The sequence below is a fragment of the Juglans regia genome, chromosome 6 (assembly GCF_001411555.2).
Source record: "Juglans regia cultivar Chandler chromosome 6, Walnut 2.0, whole genome shotgun sequence".
In the NCBI taxonomy this organism is placed as follows: Eukaryota; Viridiplantae; Streptophyta; class Magnoliopsida; order Fagales; family Juglandaceae; genus Juglans; species Juglans regia.
The window spans coordinates 29,278,059-29,299,175 of record NC_049906.1 but is presented as its reverse complement, the minus strand read 5'-3'; the positions used below and the strand labels follow the sequence as shown (position 1 = coordinate 29,299,175).

Below are 21,117 nucleotides of genomic sequence, written 5' to 3'. Positions count from 1 at the left end.
TAAATATCATTAATGCAAAGGGGGGAATAAAGAATGATCGTGGTATATATATAGTGTCCAGTAGTACTAGAGTAGTGAAACATGATTTGTTGGACAGCAAAACTACTAATGCATTAAAATAACAATATAACAATAGATAGATCACCATGCCGCATGCAAGACTCGCTCAAGTATATATTATGAATATTAGACTTTAGATCACTTAATTGTAAGGATGTGGCTGAATGAAAAAGTGGTGTCTTCAAAAGCAATTAACAGACAATCATAAAAGCTAGACTTCCTAAACTTCTTGCATGCAACAGGAACGTGTCTTGGACTCCGCGCCTATTACGCATGAACCACTCCTTGTCTCTTGGATTTGCTGCTGTTGCTTACTTCGACGACACCCTGAAAAGTGCATGTATTTATTGTATACCTCTTCTTCACATGCACCAATTAGCCGGAACGAGCCCTCATACTGTTCTACCTCTTTACCTACGCCTGGGTATCAGTTTGAAAAATAATGAACTAAATCACAGGGATTGTATATGTTGCAGTAAATTTTCCTGGCAAACAAAAAGAATTCCTCGAGTGCAAAAGCACAAAAAATAAAATAATATTTGAATTACAGAAGCTTCATATATACCTGCTATAGCGAAGAGAGAGAGCATCCAGTTTGTATGACAGTAAGCACCAACAAGATAACAGCGGCTATGGTAGAAGCGCCCATCCAAGGCGTGCGAAAATAATCACGTTTCAAGGTAGCCCACAAAATCTGAAAATAACTCACACGGGTTTTATAGAATTTGCTCAAATCTTCACCTATACTATGATAGTTAGCGTTCATGGATGAATATACGATGTTGCCGCACAGCTTGCTAACAAAAGTCGTTGAATTCGTGTCATCTAGCCAGTCAGTGATGATCTCCTCTCGAACAAGTAAATCTACGTCTTTGCCAGTTTTGATTAGGTAACGTAACAGGATATAATAATCAGTAACATATGCATGATCAGGATAGTGACATTGCTCAATAGCAATGAGGTTTCGAGCATAGAGCTCTGAAGTATTGTTCCAGTCAAAGCGTGGGATATGCAGCACTCCATCATTTGTAAATTTTAGGTCGAGCTGTGAGCATTTGCTTGAAATGTCCACCCATTTAAACTTCAATCCAACCTCAGCCAACTGGGTTGCAGAGTGCATTTCCTTAAGTAGTTTCTTACCTCTCTCTTGTTGCCTTTCAGGAGGAGGTAGGCAAAAGAATCTAACCAAGTCAGCAAAGTGCAGTATATTCAACTCGGCACAGGGAGACTTATTTTGAAGGTTGTAACGAGAAAACAGCTGAAAGGTAAGGTCAATGAAGGATGGGTACGATGTTGGGAAAGATGCAAGTACCGTAATCTCATATATTTTTTGAATAATAAAGAAAGGAAGTTGATTTTCAAGTAACATAAAGTCCAACTCCATCCCACTCCGCAGCCATGGCTTTAATGTTGCTAATTGGTCAGATGGCATCCAGTCCTTCCTAGGCAAGTTTCTCAAGAAAAACTCAATAATGAAAATCGAATCCAGCAGGATCATTTCCACAAAATCATCACTACATATACTCTGAAAAGTCTCTGAATAACATTCACGGACACTTTCTTCAGCAGCTTTTATAGTGCTCACCAAATCCTCCAAGTTTATCGCGGTAGCTCGTTCCTTCATGAAACTCTTGAGATATCTCAATTTAAACTTTTCCATGGCCTGCAATTTTTTATTTTCACGGTGAAACGGCCCTATTGAGATAACCTGAGGAGTGTAAGCTTCTTCGTTCGAATAGCGAAGGGGATCTGGTACCTTGTAGATACAAATTCCAGGTGATTCTAGGAGCGGCTTTAAGCTTTCTAAAGTTTTTGTGATTGCATTTGCCAACAGATCATGTTCATTTTCTTTCATCAACGAATTGGCAATATTCCCTTCGTGATCTTGAAGTAGTTCCTGATGACTTGCTGATTCTCCCATCGATCTACCAACATATATAAATGGCCAGTAAGGAGGAGATCTGATATATAATTGAAGGATCGATATATGCTTTGAAAATATCTTCATCTTAATTAGGCCATTTATTTTTAAAAATGAAAAAAAGAAAAAGCAAAGTACGTCCAAACTTAATGCCATTTAGTTAAAAACAGAGAATGACAGATATCGTGTTGAATGAATGCTAAGAATCTAAGATAAGCAAGAAATTAAGAATGAAATGAACTTCAGAATATTGATGAGATTGAGGAAGAGAGATTTTTGAACCTGGATACAAATTAAAGATCAACAAGTCCAAGCAGCTTTATCCGTCGACACTCAGATTATACAGAAGAGGGGATCCATGTTCTCACTTTGAACTCTATACGTACTCTTGAAGTACTTTCAAATAAATAGGGCGTTGGGTTATGTGTATTTATAAACCCCCCCCCAAAAAAAAAAAAAAAAAAAAACAATTGAGGTGTAGGAATCAAAGGAGGGCCCGCCATAATTATTTATTGATATAATTTGTTGCGTTAACTTCACGTTAATTAAATACTCGTGAATATATAATTTGGCACGTGGCTAGTTGCAAACATTTATTATTAAAAAAATCATGTGTTAGAGTTCAACGTCTGAGTTTAAAATAAAAAAACCCCACTCCTAGAGACGAGTAATGTTTGTAGAAATTAATTAGTTGAGATGCGCAAATTTCGCACAAGTTCAAATGTGGACTCCACTATAAAAATATATTATAATTATAATTTAAAATAAAGCATATTATCAATATATCTATCAATTAACTACCCAAGTTAATAACGGAAAAGTGTTAGGAGTGTAAAAAGATAAATTATGTATTAAAAAGATAAGTTATATAAAAACATATATATAAGAGATGGTTTGAAGGAGACCCAAATGAAAAATATTTAAAAATTCTTTTAACATATGAATTTTTACTTCTAATTAAAGATTTTTAGAGCAAAAATTTTGAAGTGTCTAAGAAATAATAAGGTTTCTTATAGGTTTTTGGACAATTGAGGATTTTTTTTTTAATTTTTAAAGAGGAAAAATAAATTTTTTAATTAATATTTAAAACATATAAATAAAATAGTTTTAATTGTATAGTTAATGAAATGTTAAGATCAATTGCACGTCATATTAAATATTTTTATTTTCTATTTTACATTCAAACTTGAAACTAACTATATAGTTATGGACACTTTTAAGTAATATTCATGTTACTTTTTATCATATACAAATTTTTATATATCCTTCGCCCCCTCTGCATAAATTTTGGCTTCGTAAGGCCTAGGCTATACGAGTATGAAGAGTACTCACAAATAAAAGTTGAGAACTTGACACAAACTTGAAGGGCTCATTTAGTTATTCACGTTTATCACTATTTCATTTAGCGATGATATAATGGTGATATATCCTCTATATATATATATAGTGATATATGATATATGCATGATATTACACTAATACTATCATATATAAACTATGTAGTGATTTATATCTAGTGTTTCCCCTTGTCATCTCAATGAACATGGATGCCAAGGAAGTAGGGCAAGTCACTAAGATATTTCATTATGAACTCAGTTTGTAGGCTGCCAATTAACTCAATAATCCTAGTTAAATTAGTTTCTATGACAATAATATCATCCACATAAATTAGAATGAAGAAATGAACATTAGATTGATGAAGCATAAAAAATGAGTTGTCAACCAAGGAACCTGTAAATCCAAGGTTAAGAAGAGATTGAGTTAACCTATGAAACCAAGCACAAAGAGCTTGCTTAAGCCCATAGAGAGCCTTGGTGAGTTTACACACATGATTAGGTAGCTTTTTGTCAATGAACCCAATAGGTTGCTCCATAAATACTTCGTCATTTAGGTATCCATGCAAGAAAGCATTGAATACATCAAGTTGCTTAATTGGCCAACCATTGGTGACAACAAGGGATAATAAAAGTTGAATTGTAGAAGGCTTAACAACAGCGTTAAAGGTGTCTATGTAGTCAATTCCATCTCACTGCTCAAACCCTTTGGCTACTAATCTAGCCTTAGACCTTTCAATGGTGCCATCAGGTTTTTGCTTCAGCTTAAATACCAATTTATTTCTTATAACATTTCTATCTTGTGGTCGTGGATAGAGGGACCAAGTTCCATTTTCCTGCAAGGTCTGGAATTCACTTTCCATAGCAACAAACCATTTAGGATCTGACATACTTTGGGCAAAGGTGTGAGGCTCACAAGGTAATTTGGCAACCAACATTGCTTTCAAGGGTGGGCAAAATTTCTAAGATTTCGACTCCGACTGAATTTAGACAACGCTCCAACTCTGATAGAGTTGGAGGCGGAGTTCAGAGTTGGAGCCCAGATGGGTTCCGAACTCCGATATATATATATATATATATTTTTAAAAACACATAATTAAAAAGATGTCGTTCCACTTTAAGAGGAACGACATTGTTTCACTCACTCTACAAAGATCTTAATAATGCAATATATTTTAACATAATGAAAATCATGTCCATACTTTAAGATTATCTAATAAATATTCGTTTAAAAAATTCTTGCAAATTAGACCATTCCGTATTAGCCATGTCAAGCGCTTATGACGAACAAGCGTTTTGTAGGAGAGATGTACATAGTAGTATATTGCAAGAAATATACAAATTATAATTTAAGAGTCTCATAGTAAAATTTTAAAGGTTTATTGGAAATTGAATTATTTTATAAAATAATTTTTTCGACTTTTTTATATAAGAATAAATTAAAATTAACTCAATCAAATAAATAGTACGTACGGTTTTCCATAATTACCTAGCTAATTACTCATGGCTAACCATGCATATTTGTGTCTTAGATATAGCACATTATAGAAAATAAATTAATTTGTTGGAGTTGATTATATTATGCTATAATATCAATTAGGAGTCGACCATTAATATTGCATTGACTTAGTAAAACTTGTTTAACTCCGAGGACTACAAGAAAAATGGACTTTTGTGACCAATTTATTGCAACCAAAAGACTATTCACAACTAATTTTAATTGTAAATAATTATTTCACTGGAATTAACTAGTCACAAATAAGTAATTTTTTTATTGTGGAGACACATGGTTAGGTAAGGAAGCATACACACATGCACAAATATGTGCCTATGTATGTGTCGTGCGTGTGTGCATGTGAGTGCATGTGTGACTATGTACCTTGAGAGTGCAAAGAAATCATGGTATATTTAAGGAAAATTCTAAATGCAATCTTGTTGGGGAGTCCTCGCACAAGACTTGGCATGGAGGAGGGGCGATGAGACGAGTCATTTCATTAAAAGCATGGAACTGAGGAGGAGGCAATGAAACGACTCATTTTATTTGGGTACAAAGTTCGTTCTCAGTTGGATATGACTGGAGCTGAACATGGATCTTCTCAAACTTCTTCATCCTTCATTCCGTGGATGGCACTATCTCTGGATTAGGATCACCATATCGCTGGCGCAAGGAGCTGAAAACTGAGGAGAAGCATTTGTATTTGATACATCTTCTTCGAGCCTATGATGCTTACCATGTGGCTACCAGTAGAATTGAGAATGTCGATATTGGCCTTGAGCATAACTCCCAACTTGCCTCCTGCAATGGCGATTCAATGCAGTGAATTTTAATCTTGAAAGTTTGGGAGTTATTGAAACATAATCCATCTCAAACTCTACCGAAGCAAAGCAACAAAGAGATAAGGATAAACATAAGGAAAAATGATGAAATTCATCACAAGAAGAAGAGCCATAAATATGTTCTTGGGTTCTATTTTTGTTGTTTTGTTTCTTTCTGAATGTAACAAAGTATTCATTGAACCCAGCACTGATTAATCATTATAAATAAAAAGCACGGCTAAACCACAAGAGTGTGTATAAGCCAATTCATTCCTTTTTCTAGTTTGTGTTTCTTTAGGAGTTAAGACAGGAGAAGCTGTTGTAGTCAACTCTATACTTCAGCTACACACTCTCTTGGCTACTGATGAAGAACTTTCTCACAACGAACTCTCCTTCAATAGCAAAGAACTTGCAGAACCATGATGATGAATTCTCTCACAAGGAGCACTACTCGTGGTAGGAGGTGCGGTAGCAAATATGTGATGAGAGCTATAGGGAGGACCGATGATGAGAGTGGGGAGGAGGAAAGTTGTGCTGACCGCACTCAAAGAGAGACCTGAAAATCGACGGTGCTGGAAGAGAGGAGATCCAGTCGACACCAGCTAATAGAGTTGCAACTTGAAATCAAAGAGAAATTTCATGCAACGCAGTCTAACTCGGGAGAAAGGGAATGCAACTTTTGTCATTGCAATTGACTTCAACAGAGGCCATGCAAGAAGTGTACGCGGGGACTAAGTTTGGGTGATTGTACGTAGACACACTCTATTTAAAATTTGCTTAGTTAGTTTTGACTAGAAACGGTCGCTTTTCATTTTTTATTTACTTTTTGTTTATTTCAAGAGAAGTATAAGGGTTTACAAGGATATTTTAAAAAATAAATATGCAAACTAACTTCACTTAATGTAATATGTCAAATCTATTTTGCAATAAAAAAAAAAAAAAACTTTGTAATCCAATATATCACAAAAAGCAATAAATTTATTTCTATAGAATTTCTTTATAAACCAAGCATTTTTTTTTAAAATGTAACCGTTCTTTTAGGAGTAATTCAATGTAAACAAAGACTTTGCCAGCCAAATTGCCAATGAACAACATCAAAAACAGATAGACACCTAAACAAAGACTTAGAAAGTCAATACAAATATGAAGTACTAGAAATAGATCTACTCTTAAACAAAGACCCCAAAATCGATGTATTTATAATTCTATATCTATTAAAGTCTTTGATTAATCTTCCATCAGATGGATCTATTTTTAAATATATTGTGCCATCAATATTTTTTTATGCACTTGCTTTTGTAGCTCCTAGCGCATCCTTTCCTCTTGCTACTCTTCTTATTACCGCATTTGTATCTTCATCTTATACTAATGAGAGAATAGATCATCAATTTCTTGGTGCCTCTACCTCATCTAGTACCTCGATCTTTTGCCGCGCAACATCCAAGAATCTTGTGAGCTCCTGCGGTCTGGAGCCAAATCCTATAGATCAGGTGCATGGCCACATGCTTGATGGTGAAGATCACCATCAAGCATGTGGCCATGATCTAGGCCCAACATGATTAAATAATCATTGATAGATTATAGAACTTAACGCTAACGATGAATGGAAAATTATGTGGAGTTATGTTGTTTGTAAGTTGATGTATAAATACATTAATTATTTGTACATTTGCAATTGGAATAAGTGTACGTAAACGACTATTAATTATTCAAATGAAACGGAAATCCTGTTTAAGTAAGTACCATGATCTTTTTAACTCTCTCTGCACTCAGAGTAGAGTTTTCTTTTCCTCGTCTTGGTACAAGCTTGGTGGAAAGATGATTGACGTTTTGGAGGAGCAGTATGCTAGTCTTTCTCTTACTGAGAAGGAATCTGAAGAAGTGGTGGTGGACATTAATCACGTTGAGGAAGTTCTGTCTAGTGGGGAGAATTGCTTGATTATGCAGTTGCTTACTAGGAAGCACTATAACCATGAAGTGTTTAAACAAACAATGAGGAAAGTATGGAGAACAGTTAAAGGCGTTAAGATTCGTGATCTGAATTCAGATTTCAGTCTAGCAGAGTTTGAGGATGTGAAAGATAAAGTGAAGGTCTTACGTGAGGGCCCTTGGGCGTTTGACAAACAGTTAGTGCTTTTGAAGGAATTTGATGGTTTGGTGCAGGCTAAGGGTCTAACAATTGTTCATGTCCCTTTCTGGGTGAGGATTTATGATTTACCACTGATGGCTCGGAACTCTTATGTGGGGAAATTAATTGGCAGCTTGATTGGAGAATTCCTGGAGGTTGATCTCGCTAAGGGGGAGTTTGAATGGGGTGAGTTCATGCGCGTACGGGTGCTCTTAGATATTTCAACACCACTTCAACGTAGGAAGAAACTGAAACTGGGGGATGAAAATTACTGCTGGGTTCGTTTGGTTTATGAAAGGCTCCCTGATTTTTGCTACCAGTGTGGATTATTGGGTCATTCTTTACGTGAATGTGCGGAATTTATTTCAGTCAATGCAGAGATTGATCAACTGCCTTATGGAGCTTGGCTTCGCGCAGGCTTTTCGTCTCCTAAACGCGGGTGGCAAGTGGGAGCCGGGGCTCGAAGTAAAGAGGGAAGCCGAAATGCAGATCCACCGCAGCCTATGGCGGTTGAGCCTGCTAAGGGAGTGTCTGTTCCGCCGGTGAACGAAGGTGCAACTGCTGAGTTGGTGGGGAATCTTCCTTTACGGGAAGGTGCATCCATAACCGAACGTGTGACTGTGGGGGAGAAGAACATGGGTCCGGTGTTTGTGGAGAAGTTGTTTTCTTTGGATTCTCCAGTAGTTGCTCATGAGGGTAATGCGAAAATGGATAAAGGAAGAGTGGGATCAGGGGACACGTCGAATTCGGAGAGAGTGGGAGGAAGCGTAACTCCCGCTATAAACGAAGACCATCTGGTGGATGTTCCGATTGTTAAGAGTTCAGAAATGGGCTTGGGCCCTAGCCTTGGATCCACTGAAGTTGGTGTTCGGCACCCAGGCCCGCATACGCAGGAACGAGGGCGGAAGCCCACAAAAGAGGCTGCAGAATTAACTAAAGGGCCAAACTGCTGCACGCCTAATTCTAATTCTAAGGCACGGGTGGGTACTATTCAATTTCACACAAAGGCAATCTCCTTCGACGAAGCTGTTGGAGAATTTGCAGCAGCTGGTGGAATTTCCAATCGGCCATTGAGTTTCTCTCCGAAGAAAGCAGTAGTTGGTACCCGTAAATGGAAGTTGCCCTCTATCAAAGCGGATGCAGGACGCCCGCACAAAAAGGTACATGTATCCGATTCTCCCCTTGCGATATCGGCGGCGGCTATTGCACAGCCCCGCCAGACACCATGAAAATCCTGAGCTGGAATCCTCGTGGGCTTGGGAACCCACGAGGTATTCGTACTCTTCATGATATGCTTACGAAGGAAGATCCCGATATAATTTTCTTACAAGAAACCCGCTTAACCTCTCGGCAGTGGGACTATTGTAAGTTTAAGCTTGGCTTTTCCAATTGCTTTGTAGTTGATTGTTTGGGTCGTAGTGGTGGGTTAGCTTTGCTTTGGAAAGAAGATTTATGTTTGTCTGTTATTAATTTCTCTATGCATCATATTCATTTTGAAATTCGAAATTCCAATGTGGATGGGAGTCCTTATTTCTGTACGGGTGTGTATGGGCATTCGGATTCGAGTAGAAGGGAGGCAGTGTGGGCTCTGCTAAAATCTTTGGGACACCAGATTGTGAGTCCTTGGTTGGTGTTTGGTGATTTTAATGAGATCCTTAATCATGAAGAGAAATGTGGAGGGAGATTGAGAAATGAGAGTTTGATGCATGGTTTCAGATCAGTCTTAGAGGAGGGGCATCTCAGAGATTTGGGTTTTGTTGGTGTTCCGTTTACTTGGTGTAATAGACGTGAGGGTGAAGGTGTTATTAGTGAAAGGTTGGATCGTTTTCTAGCCAATTTGGGATGGTGCTCTGTTTTTCCGAATTTAACAATCCAACATGGAGGAGCAGCTTATTCGGATCATGTTCCCATTTGGTTAGATACTCTGGGAGGCTTAAATAGAAGGGGTGGAGTTAAACCTTTTCGGTTTGAGGCTATGTGGGTGGGTGAAAAGGATTGTGCTGCCATCATTGAAAGGGAGTGGAGGGGAGAAGAGGGAGCTGTTCCTAAGTCTATACATCAAGTCATGGGTTGTATTTCAAAGTGTGCTACTGAATTGAAAAGATGGAATCAAAGATCTTTTGGTCATGTTCAAAGAGAGCTTGCTAGTGCAAAATTGAGATTACAGAATATTGAAGAAGCGGATCCAACTTGTCAGTCGATGTCACTCCATAAAGCTGCACGTGATGATGTTCAAAAGTGGTTGGAGAGGGACGAGCTTATGTGGAAACAACGCTCCCGAGTCTTGTGGCTTAAAGAAGGGGATAGTAATTCCCGATATTTTCATTCTAAAGCTACAACAAGAAGAAGGAAGAATAAAATTTTACAGCTACAAGATGGTAGGGGTGTTTGGAAGAGTGGTGAGCAGATGACTGAACTGATCGTGGAGTACTTTCAGAGGCTATTCACAGCTGCAGATTAGATTGAAGTAGATGTTGTTTTATCAGGGGTGGAGTGCAAAGTTACTGGTTTAATGAATGATGACTTAACTAGACCTTATGAGGCAGCTGAAGTGGAGGCTGCTATTAAGCAAATGCACCCTTCCAAGGCTCCGTGCCCCGATGGAATGCCCCTATTTTTTTCCAAAAATATTGGGGGGTGATGGGTAAATCAGTAATTGAAGCTGTGCTAAATGCTTTAAATTCTGGAAGTTTTCCGAGAGAGGTAAATCACACTTTTATTACTTTGATTCCTAAGAAGCCCGACTCTATTAAAGTTGTTGATTTCCGTCCTATTAGCCTTTGCAATGTTCTTTATAAGATCATGTCTAAAGTTATTGCGAATAGACTAAAACAAATTCTGCCTTTGGTTATTTCGGAATCCCAATGTGCTTTTGTCCTTGGTAGGCAGATTACGGACAATGTTTTAGCGGCTTATGAACTATTGCATTATCTTCGGAACAAGAGAATTGGAAAAAAGGGTTTAATGTCTATAAAACTTGATATGAGCAAGGCGTATGATAGGGTGGAGTGGTGTTATTTAGAAAGACTCATGGGGGCTCTTGGTTTTGCACAAAAAGTGATAGATCTTATAATGAAATGTGTCTCCACTGTTTCTTTTTCAGTTCTTGTGAATGGGAGTCCAACAGGGAATATTATTCCGAGTAGAGGGCTTAGACAGGGCGATCCATTGTCTCCCTATCTTTTTCTTCTATGTACTGAAGGTTTGATTAGTTTGCTAAAGAGGCATGATGGTCCAGGCATGGTTGAGGGGGTTAGAATTTGTAGAGGGGGACCAAGAGTCAATCATTTGTTATTTGCGGATGATAGTGTTATCTTTTGTAGAGCTGATATTGGTACTAATGAAAAGATCCAGCTTCTCTTGGATGACTATGAGAAGGCCTCAGGGCAGTGTATCAATAAAGAGAAGACTTCTATGGTTTTTAGCAAAAATGTGGATGAGGGCTTGAAAACAGAAATTATGCAGCTTTGGGGTGGAAGTTCTACACAGCAGTATGAAAAATATTTGGGGCTACCACCCATGGTTGGAAGATCAAAACGCGGACTTTTTCTGGTATTAAACATCGGTTGTGGCAAAAACTTCAAGTGTGGAAAAGGAATCTGATTTCCCAAGGAGGTAGACAAGTTTTGGTCAAAGCAGTAGCTATGTCACTACCGACTTATGCTATGAGTTGCTTTTTATTTCCCAAGTCTTTGTGTCATGAGTTAGAGATGATGATGGCTCGGTTTTGGTGGGGTAACCAAACTCAAGGCAAGAAAATTCATTGGGCTAGTTGGGAGAAACTTTGTGCTCCTAAATTTCGGGGTGGTTTGGGTTTCAAGAAACTTAGTGATTTCAACTTGGCTCTACTTGCTAAACAAGGTTGGCGGCTTCTTACACAACAGAATTCTCTCATCTATCGAGTGTTTAAAGCAAGGTACTTTCCAAATTATAGTTTGTTTGAGGCCAAGATTGATATTAATGCTTCTTATGTTTGGAAGGGTATTTTTAGTGCTTTGCCTTTGTTAAAATCTGGTTGTATGTGGAGAGTGGGAAATGGTCGCAGTATTAGAGTTGCTCTCGACTCTTGGATCCCGGGTTGTGGCCGTGATGAGGTCCAGGGAGCTATGGAGCAACTGAATAATGATACTTTGTTGGTTCATGAATTAATTGAGGAAAGAATAGGTTGGTGGAAGATTGATGTGGTTAGAGCTCTCTTTGATCCAAGGTTGGCAAATCTGATTCTGAAAATTAATATCTGTTTATCTGAAGAAGTCTCTTGGTTTTGGACTCCGGAACGAAGTGGTTCTTACTCCGTTAAGAGTGGTTATAAGGTCTTACAAAGGGAAGCCTCTCAGATTCTAGGTGAGGGGTCCAGAGGTGAACAAATTTTGAAGTTCTGAAGTCCTTATGGCAATTGAAGATTCCCCATAAAATGAAGATTTTTGCATGGAGGGCATGCCACGATTACTTGCCTACTTTCCAGAATTTGAGACAAAGGAAGATAAAAGATGAGGATAGATGTGTTTTTTGCAGTCTGTGTTCTGAAGATACAGCCTATGCATTATTTTTTTGTCCTATAATTCATGATGTGTATATGCAGTATTTACCTTCCTTGCAAACTTTACACTCCCCTTTATCTTTTTGGGATGTGGTGCTGTATATTAGAGATAAGGGTGATCTTGAAATGCTTACTACATTTTTTGTTATTTGCTGGGCTTTATGGTACCGAAGGAACCAGTTTTTGTATGAAAAGGTGGTGCATCCTTGTACAGCTATGATTAATAACGCCCTTTCTATGCAATCAGCTTACAAACAGGTGCAAGTTTTTGATGGGGTTAGTAAGCAAGTAACTAAGGTGCTTAGTTGGTCTCCACCCCCACCGGGCTTCCTGAAATTAAATGTGGATGGTGCTATATTTCCTGATCAACATAGGGCAGGTATTGGGATTATACTTCGGGATGGAAAAGGAGACGTGGTTGCTGCTTGTAGTAAGTTAGAAGGTGATGTTGTTTCTCCCGAATTTATTGAGGCAAGTGCTTTGCTGAGGGGTTTACAGTTTTGTGCTCAATGGGGTGTTCCAAAATTGGTGTTGGAAATAGATTTTTTGCTTCTTGTTAATGCATTGCAATCCCAAACTGTTTTTCTCACAGATTTTGCATTTCTTATAAATGATATTCGTCGTATGATGAGGGGTTTTCTAGAAGTTCAGATTTTACATGTCAACCGGATGGGTAATGTAGCAGCTCACCAATTAGCAAGAAATGCATGGAATGTTGAGGATATTGTAATGTGGTGGGGCTCTTGTCCTTATTTTGTATCACAAGCTGTATGGCTTGATAGAAACAATGTCTTGTAAGGACTTTATTATTTGAAATTAATAAACGAATCATTGGTTATAAAAAAAAAAAAAAAAAAGGTGTACGTAAACTTAAAATTTGGCTAAAATCACATTTTGGCCTTTTGTTTATTCCATTCCAAAACAATTTCTACACTAAACTATCCAATTAAATTAATAATCTAAGGTTTTCAAGTAGAATTTTTTTTAAATTATCTTTTAAATTAAATTATGCAATATAAATATTGTGTGATATAATCGTTAAATAAAATTATTAAAACTACCTCTCAAATGCTTCCTCGTAATAAAATTTTAAAAGAAAAATGAAAAGAAAAAGGGTCCATGAGGAGGTGCCACTGGCAAGCTTTTATAAGATTGTGTTTGGGTAGTCAGGTATTCTATAAATAGTAATAAAAAATTAATGATAGAATATTGAATAGTAATTAATAGTAGCGAAAATTAAGTGAAAAATAATAATAAACTAATGAATAGTAGTAATGTATTCTAAATACCTAAGTGCAAAGTCTACTTAGGCCTAGCAAGAGTGGAAGTTGCGACAGAGTTTAAGGTTACGTTTGGATGTTAAGCTAAGTTGAATTGAGTTGAGTTATTTATGAATAGTAGTGAGTTGAGTGCATAAAATGAGTTATGTGGGTCCATCTAAAATAAATTTAGATGTGTTTGGATACTAAGTTGAGTTTAGTACTATTTATGAAAAATTGAAAAAGATTGTAGGTTCTATGTGAAAAATGTGTTGAGTTGAAAAGAGTTATGGGTCCCAAGTATGAGTAGGTTTTGAGTTGAAATGAATTTAGTAATTTGAAAGTTAGGTGTTTGGATGTTAAACTCAGATTAAAATTAGATTGAGACTGCATTTGGTTGCAAAACTCAGTTGAGATCAGCTGAGCTAATTAGTCTAATTTTAATGCTGAGTCTAATATCCAAACACAAAACTCTCAAATTACTAAACTCATCTCAACTCAAAACCTCCTTACACATAGGACCTACAGCCTTTTTTAACTTAACACATCTTTAAACGTGAGAACCACAACTTTTTTTAACTTCTCATAAAATTTACTAAACTCATCTTAATATTCAAATATTGTTTAAACTTAGTTAGATAGACCCCATATAATTCTTTCACTACTCAACTCATTATTGTTTGTAAAGAACTGAGCTGAGTTGAGCTCAACATTTAAATGCAGATTGAACTGAATTGATCTTAACTAAATCTTCCAACCAAACGAGACCTAAGTATTCAACGTGGGACGATCAAGAAAGTATTCATAAAATATTCAATAGATGTAAATAATAATTATACAAATATGTAGAATGGTATAGAATTTTGATTTGCATTTACATTTAGCTTAATTACGAGATTTATTATAATTACAGTAAAAACGTAAATATTAATGGAGACTTCCACGTTATAATTAATGATGTGATGGGTGTATCAATAAGCCTACAGCTTATAGCTAGAGAAATTACGTAAATATTATTGTTTTGTAATTGAAACCAAATTAATATTAATTCTGAAAAACTAATTTCATTTCTAAAAGTAGTGCGCCATGCGTGATTATGGCTCTGAAATCGAAAAGAAAAAATAAGTTTAACTTTTGAAAAAAATTAATTTTTCTCCAATTAGCAATATCAATTTTCTTAATTGTTCTTACAAATTAAAAAACGAAAATCATGTTTTTTTATTAGTTTTTATTATTCACTTTTTTTATATTTCGAGTTGCTTTATATTTGGTTTATTGAATTTGATTTATGGTTTTCTCATAATATGTTTTATGCATATGTAGGCAATGTGGATTCATATTTTTATTGGATAACAAAACTTTGAGGTAAGATTTCTAATTTTTACTTATTTAATAATTTATATTTTTAAATTAATTAGATTTAGAAGTTGGCATATTTGTTTTTTTTTTTTTTTCGAAGAGCCGGAAGTCACATGTCCAATAGTGACCCTGTCCCAATTTTATTAATAAGCCCTCACTTATGGCGGAGGAATACCGTGGTTACAATCAAAGACTAAACCCAACCAACAAACGTAACGCAATGAACAACAAAAAATAATCCTATAAAGGAGTTACAACAAAACAAGACTTTAAAAGAGACCACAAAAAAAACTACTAATATCAAAGAAACTCACCGACATCTTAATGATGGAATACCAGACAAATCCAAACGCAATAAACCTCTAAGGACCCGAGGCAAAATAGAATTATTAGTGAAGTTCAAATCGAAGCCATTTGCACCCTCCTTTGCCAACCAATCCGTCATCTTATTTCCTTCTCGTAACACGTGTTGAAACCGACAAGTAATTACTTGAGCCAAGCTAACAATTTCCTCCCAATAATCCTCCAGGTACCAAATCCCACATCTCCCCCTATTCCACCAAGAGATAATCACCAAAGAATCAACCTCTACAATCACATTCAGAATATGGAGAGATCTGCAAAGTCGCAAACCAGTTAGGAGCGCTAATAACTCTACTTTATTATTTGTGCCATGACCAATAGGAGATGCAAAAGCCTGCATAAGCCGACCCTGCTCATTTCGAATAACTCCACCAATACCACTAGCACCTGGGTTCCCAAGACTAGTATCATCTGTATTCAATTTAACCCACCCTGAAGGTGGTTTATGCCACTTGACTAATTTGCATCGCCTTACCTTTAACGGGACCGGTTGAATCTGTAAGGCCTCAAGAATCATGGCATCATATCGGGATAAACTATGAGGATTTTCAACTTTCTGACAAAGAGTACCAATCCAAATACAAATGGATTTAATGACCGCATCTTGAGCTTCCACTTTGCCCTCCATTCGAGCTAGACAACGCCTTCTTCAAATTCTCCAAGTAATGATGACAGGTAATAAACCAATAATAATACCTACCTGAGAATTAGTCTGAGCACGCCTGAACCAAGAGGAGACATGCAACTTCCAGTTACTGCCAACCGGAAGTCCAAAAAGGTTACCGAAAAAGGACCATATCTGTTTTGGAAAATCTCCCTCAATGAGAACGTGATTAATGTCTTCATAATGTTCTGCAATACAACAATCACATTTGGAAACAATAGGAATGCCAACACGACGCAGTCTGTCATCAACACTCAAAGCCCTATGCCAAACCTTCCAAAAATGAATAGACATTTTTAGAGAAACATTTTTATGCCAAATCCAAGAATGCTAGTCCAATCTTGAACCTCTGACTCGAATATAATGCCAAGCAGATTTGGTAGAAAACATACCTGTCTCAGATGGAGTCCAAACTAGAACATCTTTTCCCGAATTTTGCCCCGATAAAGAGGCAACAATATCATCCACATTCTCTAATCCGACCAAATTCTCTAGGAGATTAACATCCCAATTATCAAACAACCAACACTCTTTAATTTTTAGCAAAGGGTGACCCACAATCGGCCTTTCATTGCACAAAGGACCATTGTGCCTCCATTTATCATACCAAAAAAAAATGTCACCATCTTTAACTCTCCATTTAGTATTATTCAAAATCAAAGGAACACAACGAGCAACCATTCTCCAAAATCTGGAGCCTTTATCAACATCAATAAGTAACCATGGTTTCAAACCCACATATTTAGCCTTAAAAAAATTTGCCCAGAGAGAGTTACCTTGCAAAAGATTCCAAGCTAACCTCATATGTAGAGATATCTGATTGTCCATGAAATGCCTCAACCCCAGCCCGCATTCCGTCACAGGACTACAAATAGTTTTCCAAGCCACCCATTTTTTTTTTTTATCTTTCCCATTAGATTCACCCCAAAAGAAAGAACTCATCAGCTGATGGATCTTATTAATTACTGCTTGAGGGACCTGTAAAACAGCAAAAAGGTGAAGGGCCATACTAGAAATGACATGACGTAATAAAATTAATTTCCCTCCAGAAGATAGCAGCCGCATTTTCCAACCACTTAATTTTTGTCTCACTTTATCGATCATGCATTCAAGGTCTAAAATTTTTAGACACCCCAAAATAATGGGAACTCCAAGGTATCGAAAAGGGAAATGCCCCTCCACAAAACCTGTACTCCGAAGAAGATGACGCTTGCGAGTAGAAGAGATTTTATTCGAACAATATAGGGCGGACTTTTGTTTATTAATGGCCTGACCCGACCATCTTTCATATTGATTCAAGATACTTTGGAGCATCCGGACCGATCTTTGACTTCCATTAGAAAAAATAACCACATTATCAGCATACATTAAATGAGAAATAATAGGCGTACCTCGGGCCTGATGAAAATGCCCAAATCTATTCTCAACCACACTACGGTGGATCAACCTGGAAAGAATCTCCTGCTGAATAATAAACAAATAGGGAGATAAATGATCACCTTGTCGAAGACCACGGCCACCAGGTAAAAAGCCTTTTGTTGTCCCATTCATCATAACCGAATACCATGGGCTAGATATACAGAAAAAAATCAGATCACAAAATTGGGCCGAGAATCCAAAACTCTTCATAACCCTTATCAAGAAATTACAATCAACACGATCATATGCTGTTGCCATGTCTACTTTCAACATAATATTGCCACCGTGATTACTTTTGTTGATGGAGTGAACCATTTCCTGCGTAAGACTAATGTTCTCATAGAAACTTCGACCCGGGATAAAAGCGCCTTGTTCCAAGGAAACCAATTTTGGCAACAAACTAGTCAAACGATTCACAATTATTTTAGAGCAAATTTTATAAAAAACAGAGCAAAGACTAATGGGACGGAACTTATCAAAACCTGTTGGAGCATCCACCTTTGGAATAAGAACCAAATAAGAAGCCATGAAAAATTTTGGAAGATACATGGAAACAAAGAACTCTGACACAACATTCCCCTCATCATTTTTAACTACCTCCCAATAGCTTTTATAGAACCCAGAGCCAAAACCATCAGGACCAGGAGCACTATTAACAGAAATAGAAGATAAAGCATCAAAACCTCATCCAAGGAAGGCGCACGAACCAAAGAGGCATTCTCCTCCCCAGAGATAACTGAATCAATAAGCCCCTCAAGGTTTGGATTCTCAACTGGCGACACCCCCTGAAGGAAGTTTGAAAAATAATCAACCGCCCCTTGATGTATAGACTCTGGAGACGTATAAACCACCTCATTTGAACACATCTCAAGAACCCTCTTTCGCCTTTTATTAGCTAAACAAGCATGAAAAAATTTTGAATTCCGATCCCCATCCACTTTCCATTTTAGCTTGGCCATTTGAGACAATCTAATTTCTTCCCGATGCCTCCAAATTGCTAAATCTAAAATAGCCCCCTGAAGCTCTCGATCAATATCTTCTTCCCAATGTAATTGAAGCTTTAATTCAAGCTCCTCGACCCTTTCCTCAAGGGTAACAATATGACTCACCGTATGCCCAAAAACCCTTTTGTTCCAAGCACACAAAGCAACTTTAGTCTGTTTAAGCTTCATAATAAGATTTTGAATGGCTGAACCACCCGATCGAGATTCCCAAGCTTGCCGAACACAATCCAGAAAATTTTGATGTTCCACCCACATCTGTTGGAACCTAAAAGGGGCAGGGCCATAGGAAAACAGATCTTGCTTGAACTCAATACACATAGGAGCATGATCCGAAGTAGATCTTGACAAATAAGAACAAATAGCATTAGGAAAAACCGAAAGAAAAGATACTTCAATCAAAACATGATCCAGCCATGCCCAAGAGCGAGCAAGACCATGCTGCCCATTACACCAAGAGAAGACACTTCCCTTTGAAGCCATTTGAATCAAACCCCCCTGCTGAATCCAATTATTAAAATCCTCCATGGCTCCAAGAAGCCTTGGCCTACCCCCACATCTCTCGGAATCATTCCGAATGATGTTGAAGTCCCCCACATACATGCACAGCTGTAAGCCCATAGACTGAGCACAAAGTTCATCCCACAATCTGCATCTATCAGCTCTTGTACACTTAGCATATATCACATTTAATAAAAATTGCTCAACACCATCACCCACTCTAAGAGAAATATATTGTTCACCCATACGAAACAAATTTACCGACATTGAGCCATCCCAAAAAATCCATATTTTTCCCCCTTCAACCTCATTAGAAACAAAATTATCAAAATGTAAAGATTGAGCTAATCTCCTAGCAACTTCCAGATTTTGAAAAGGTTCCAAAAGAGCTACTATTTTCGGTTTCAACTTTCCAATCAATTTTTTTTAGTCTATCCTTTGAAGTCCCAACTTCCCTAATGTTCCATACAAAAATTGATTCAATCATTGAGGAAGGTTAGGAACTCGGGCAAGAACCCGAGAAGAACTTCTCATCTTAACAAAACTTTTTTTCTTGTATTTTCTTTTACCTTCAATGGCCTCAGACTCCGTCATATAATCTTTCTCCTGCAGAAATACTTGAGGTTGTAATTCTAACTCTGGCTCAGAAGCAACATCCTCCAAACTCAGACTATCTTCCGCACAGTCTTCTACCAGAACCTCCACATCCTCCTCCTAGTTTTCACTGCATCCCTCCATAGCAACAGAAACTGATTCTTTTTGGGGGCCCATTTGTCCTGATGTACCTTGTTCTTCATGTCCCGTAGATAGTAGCACCATATTTTCCATAACAACAATTACATTGTCATTCACCTTCTCAACCTCATTCTCAATCAACACCTTCTCAACCTCAGTTTCAATCAATACCTGCTCCATGATCGACGGATCAGACCCAGCTGCACTTGGGTCCAGCTCTACTGCACTTAGCACCACGTCGACAGTCTTCCCAACCACGACTGCACCCGAAATCTCCCCCTCAGGCTCACCACCACTAATCTCCCCATTCACTGTCTCAGTGCACTTCTGGTCCCCACAGTCAGATATCGGATCATTCTCTACCAACGGAACTGTGACCTGCCCTTCAGTCGATGCCCCAGACGCACCCATATCCGACCCTTCTTTCCTGTCGACACGAACCTTGCCCAGCTTTCCACCCTTCTCAACACGGCATGTGGATTTATTGTGTCCTTGCATCCGGCACTTACAGCAGTAGGCAGGGGGCGTCTCATAGACCACTTGCTGTTTCCTACTCAAAGGCAGACCTGGAGCACCAATCCAGAAGTGCGATAAAGGCTCTTTAGCCTCGTCAACCTCCACACACAGTCTTGCACCATCCGTTCTCGTGGCACACCGAGTCGGATTATCCCGCCGAATAAAGGTCCCAATAGGGGCCATGAGAATGGTCAGAAACGCTTCACTATAAAAGTTTGGGGGAAGGCCCAGGAGGGAAAGCCATACCGGAACACGAGAGGGCTCATCATCCTCTATGAATTCTGGTGTCCAACGAAACACGCGATAAAAGCTTCCGTTGATCTCGCAAACGTCCCTCGACAGTGCTTTCGTGAAGTCAACTTCATTAGCCATGCATACAAATACGTTACGCAGTCTGCGCATGGAAGAGACAACCGGGGTGGTTGAGAGACCCCAATGATTGTGTATGAAACAGCGGACAACATCCAATGAGGGCCGTTGCTTCAAGAACTTGAGGACCACCGAGAAGCGGAAGGACTCGGCAGACTTGATAATCTCTTCACGCAAGAACTGGAAGTAAACCTCCCCATCAAGGACTTTTAGAAGGCGGGGCAGCAGCATCATCTCTGGAATGGGCTGGGGGACGGCAGCCACTAGTTCGGCGAAGGAGGTCCAACCAGTGGCTCCATCTATGGCTGCCATGTAGCCAACCGTTGAAGGCTACGTAGAAAAATGAGCAATAACCCTAATCCTCACTTAGAGAGAAAAAAAAATAATGAAGTTGGTATATTTGTGTTTATGCAATCCCATGTGAAATGTATCCTATTGAAATATGCATCTATAATGTATACTTAAAATATAATTTGCTCTTTAATTAAAATTAAAACTTAAAATATAATAAACATAACAATTATTAATACTTAAATTAAAATTAATATTTAAAATATAATAAACATAAGAATTATTAATACTTAAATTAAAATTAATACTTATAAAATATTTAATTAAAAATTATTTTGCAC

The 21,117-nt window shown here is 37.8% G+C and overlaps 4 protein-coding genes across 4 annotated transcripts; 1 reads left to right on the top strand and 3 right to left on the bottom strand.

Moving 5' to 3' along the window:
• Positions 1–628: 628 nt before the first annotated feature.
• LOC108984201 (UPF0481 protein At3g47200-like) lies at positions 629–1,981 on the bottom strand. The gene has a single exon (XM_018956080.1). It carries the CDS (start codon positions 1,979–1,981, stop codon positions 629–631), a length of 1,353 nt encoding a protein of 450 aa, XP_018811625.1.
• Positions 1,982–7,449: 5,468 nt separating this feature from the next.
• Positions 7,450–8,988, top strand: LOC108984200. The gene has a single exon (XM_035690748.1). The coding sequence runs from the start codon at positions 7,450–7,452 to the stop codon at positions 8,986–8,988; it is 1,539 nt and encodes a 512-aa protein (XP_035546641.1).
• An 8,968-nt stretch (positions 8,989–17,956) lies between these two features.
• LOC108984198 lies at positions 17,957–19,132 on the bottom strand. Its single transcript, XM_018956077.2, has one exon. The coding sequence runs from the start codon at positions 19,130–19,132 to the stop codon at positions 17,957–17,959; it is 1,176 nt and encodes a 391-aa protein (XP_018811622.1).
• A 447-nt stretch (positions 19,133–19,579) lies between these two features.
• Positions 19,580–20,797, bottom strand: LOC108984197. Its single transcript, XM_018956076.1, has one exon. The coding sequence runs from the start codon at positions 20,795–20,797 to the stop codon at positions 19,580–19,582; it is 1,218 nt and encodes a 405-aa protein (XP_018811621.1).
• Between the last annotated feature and the right edge of the window lie 320 nt (positions 20,798–21,117).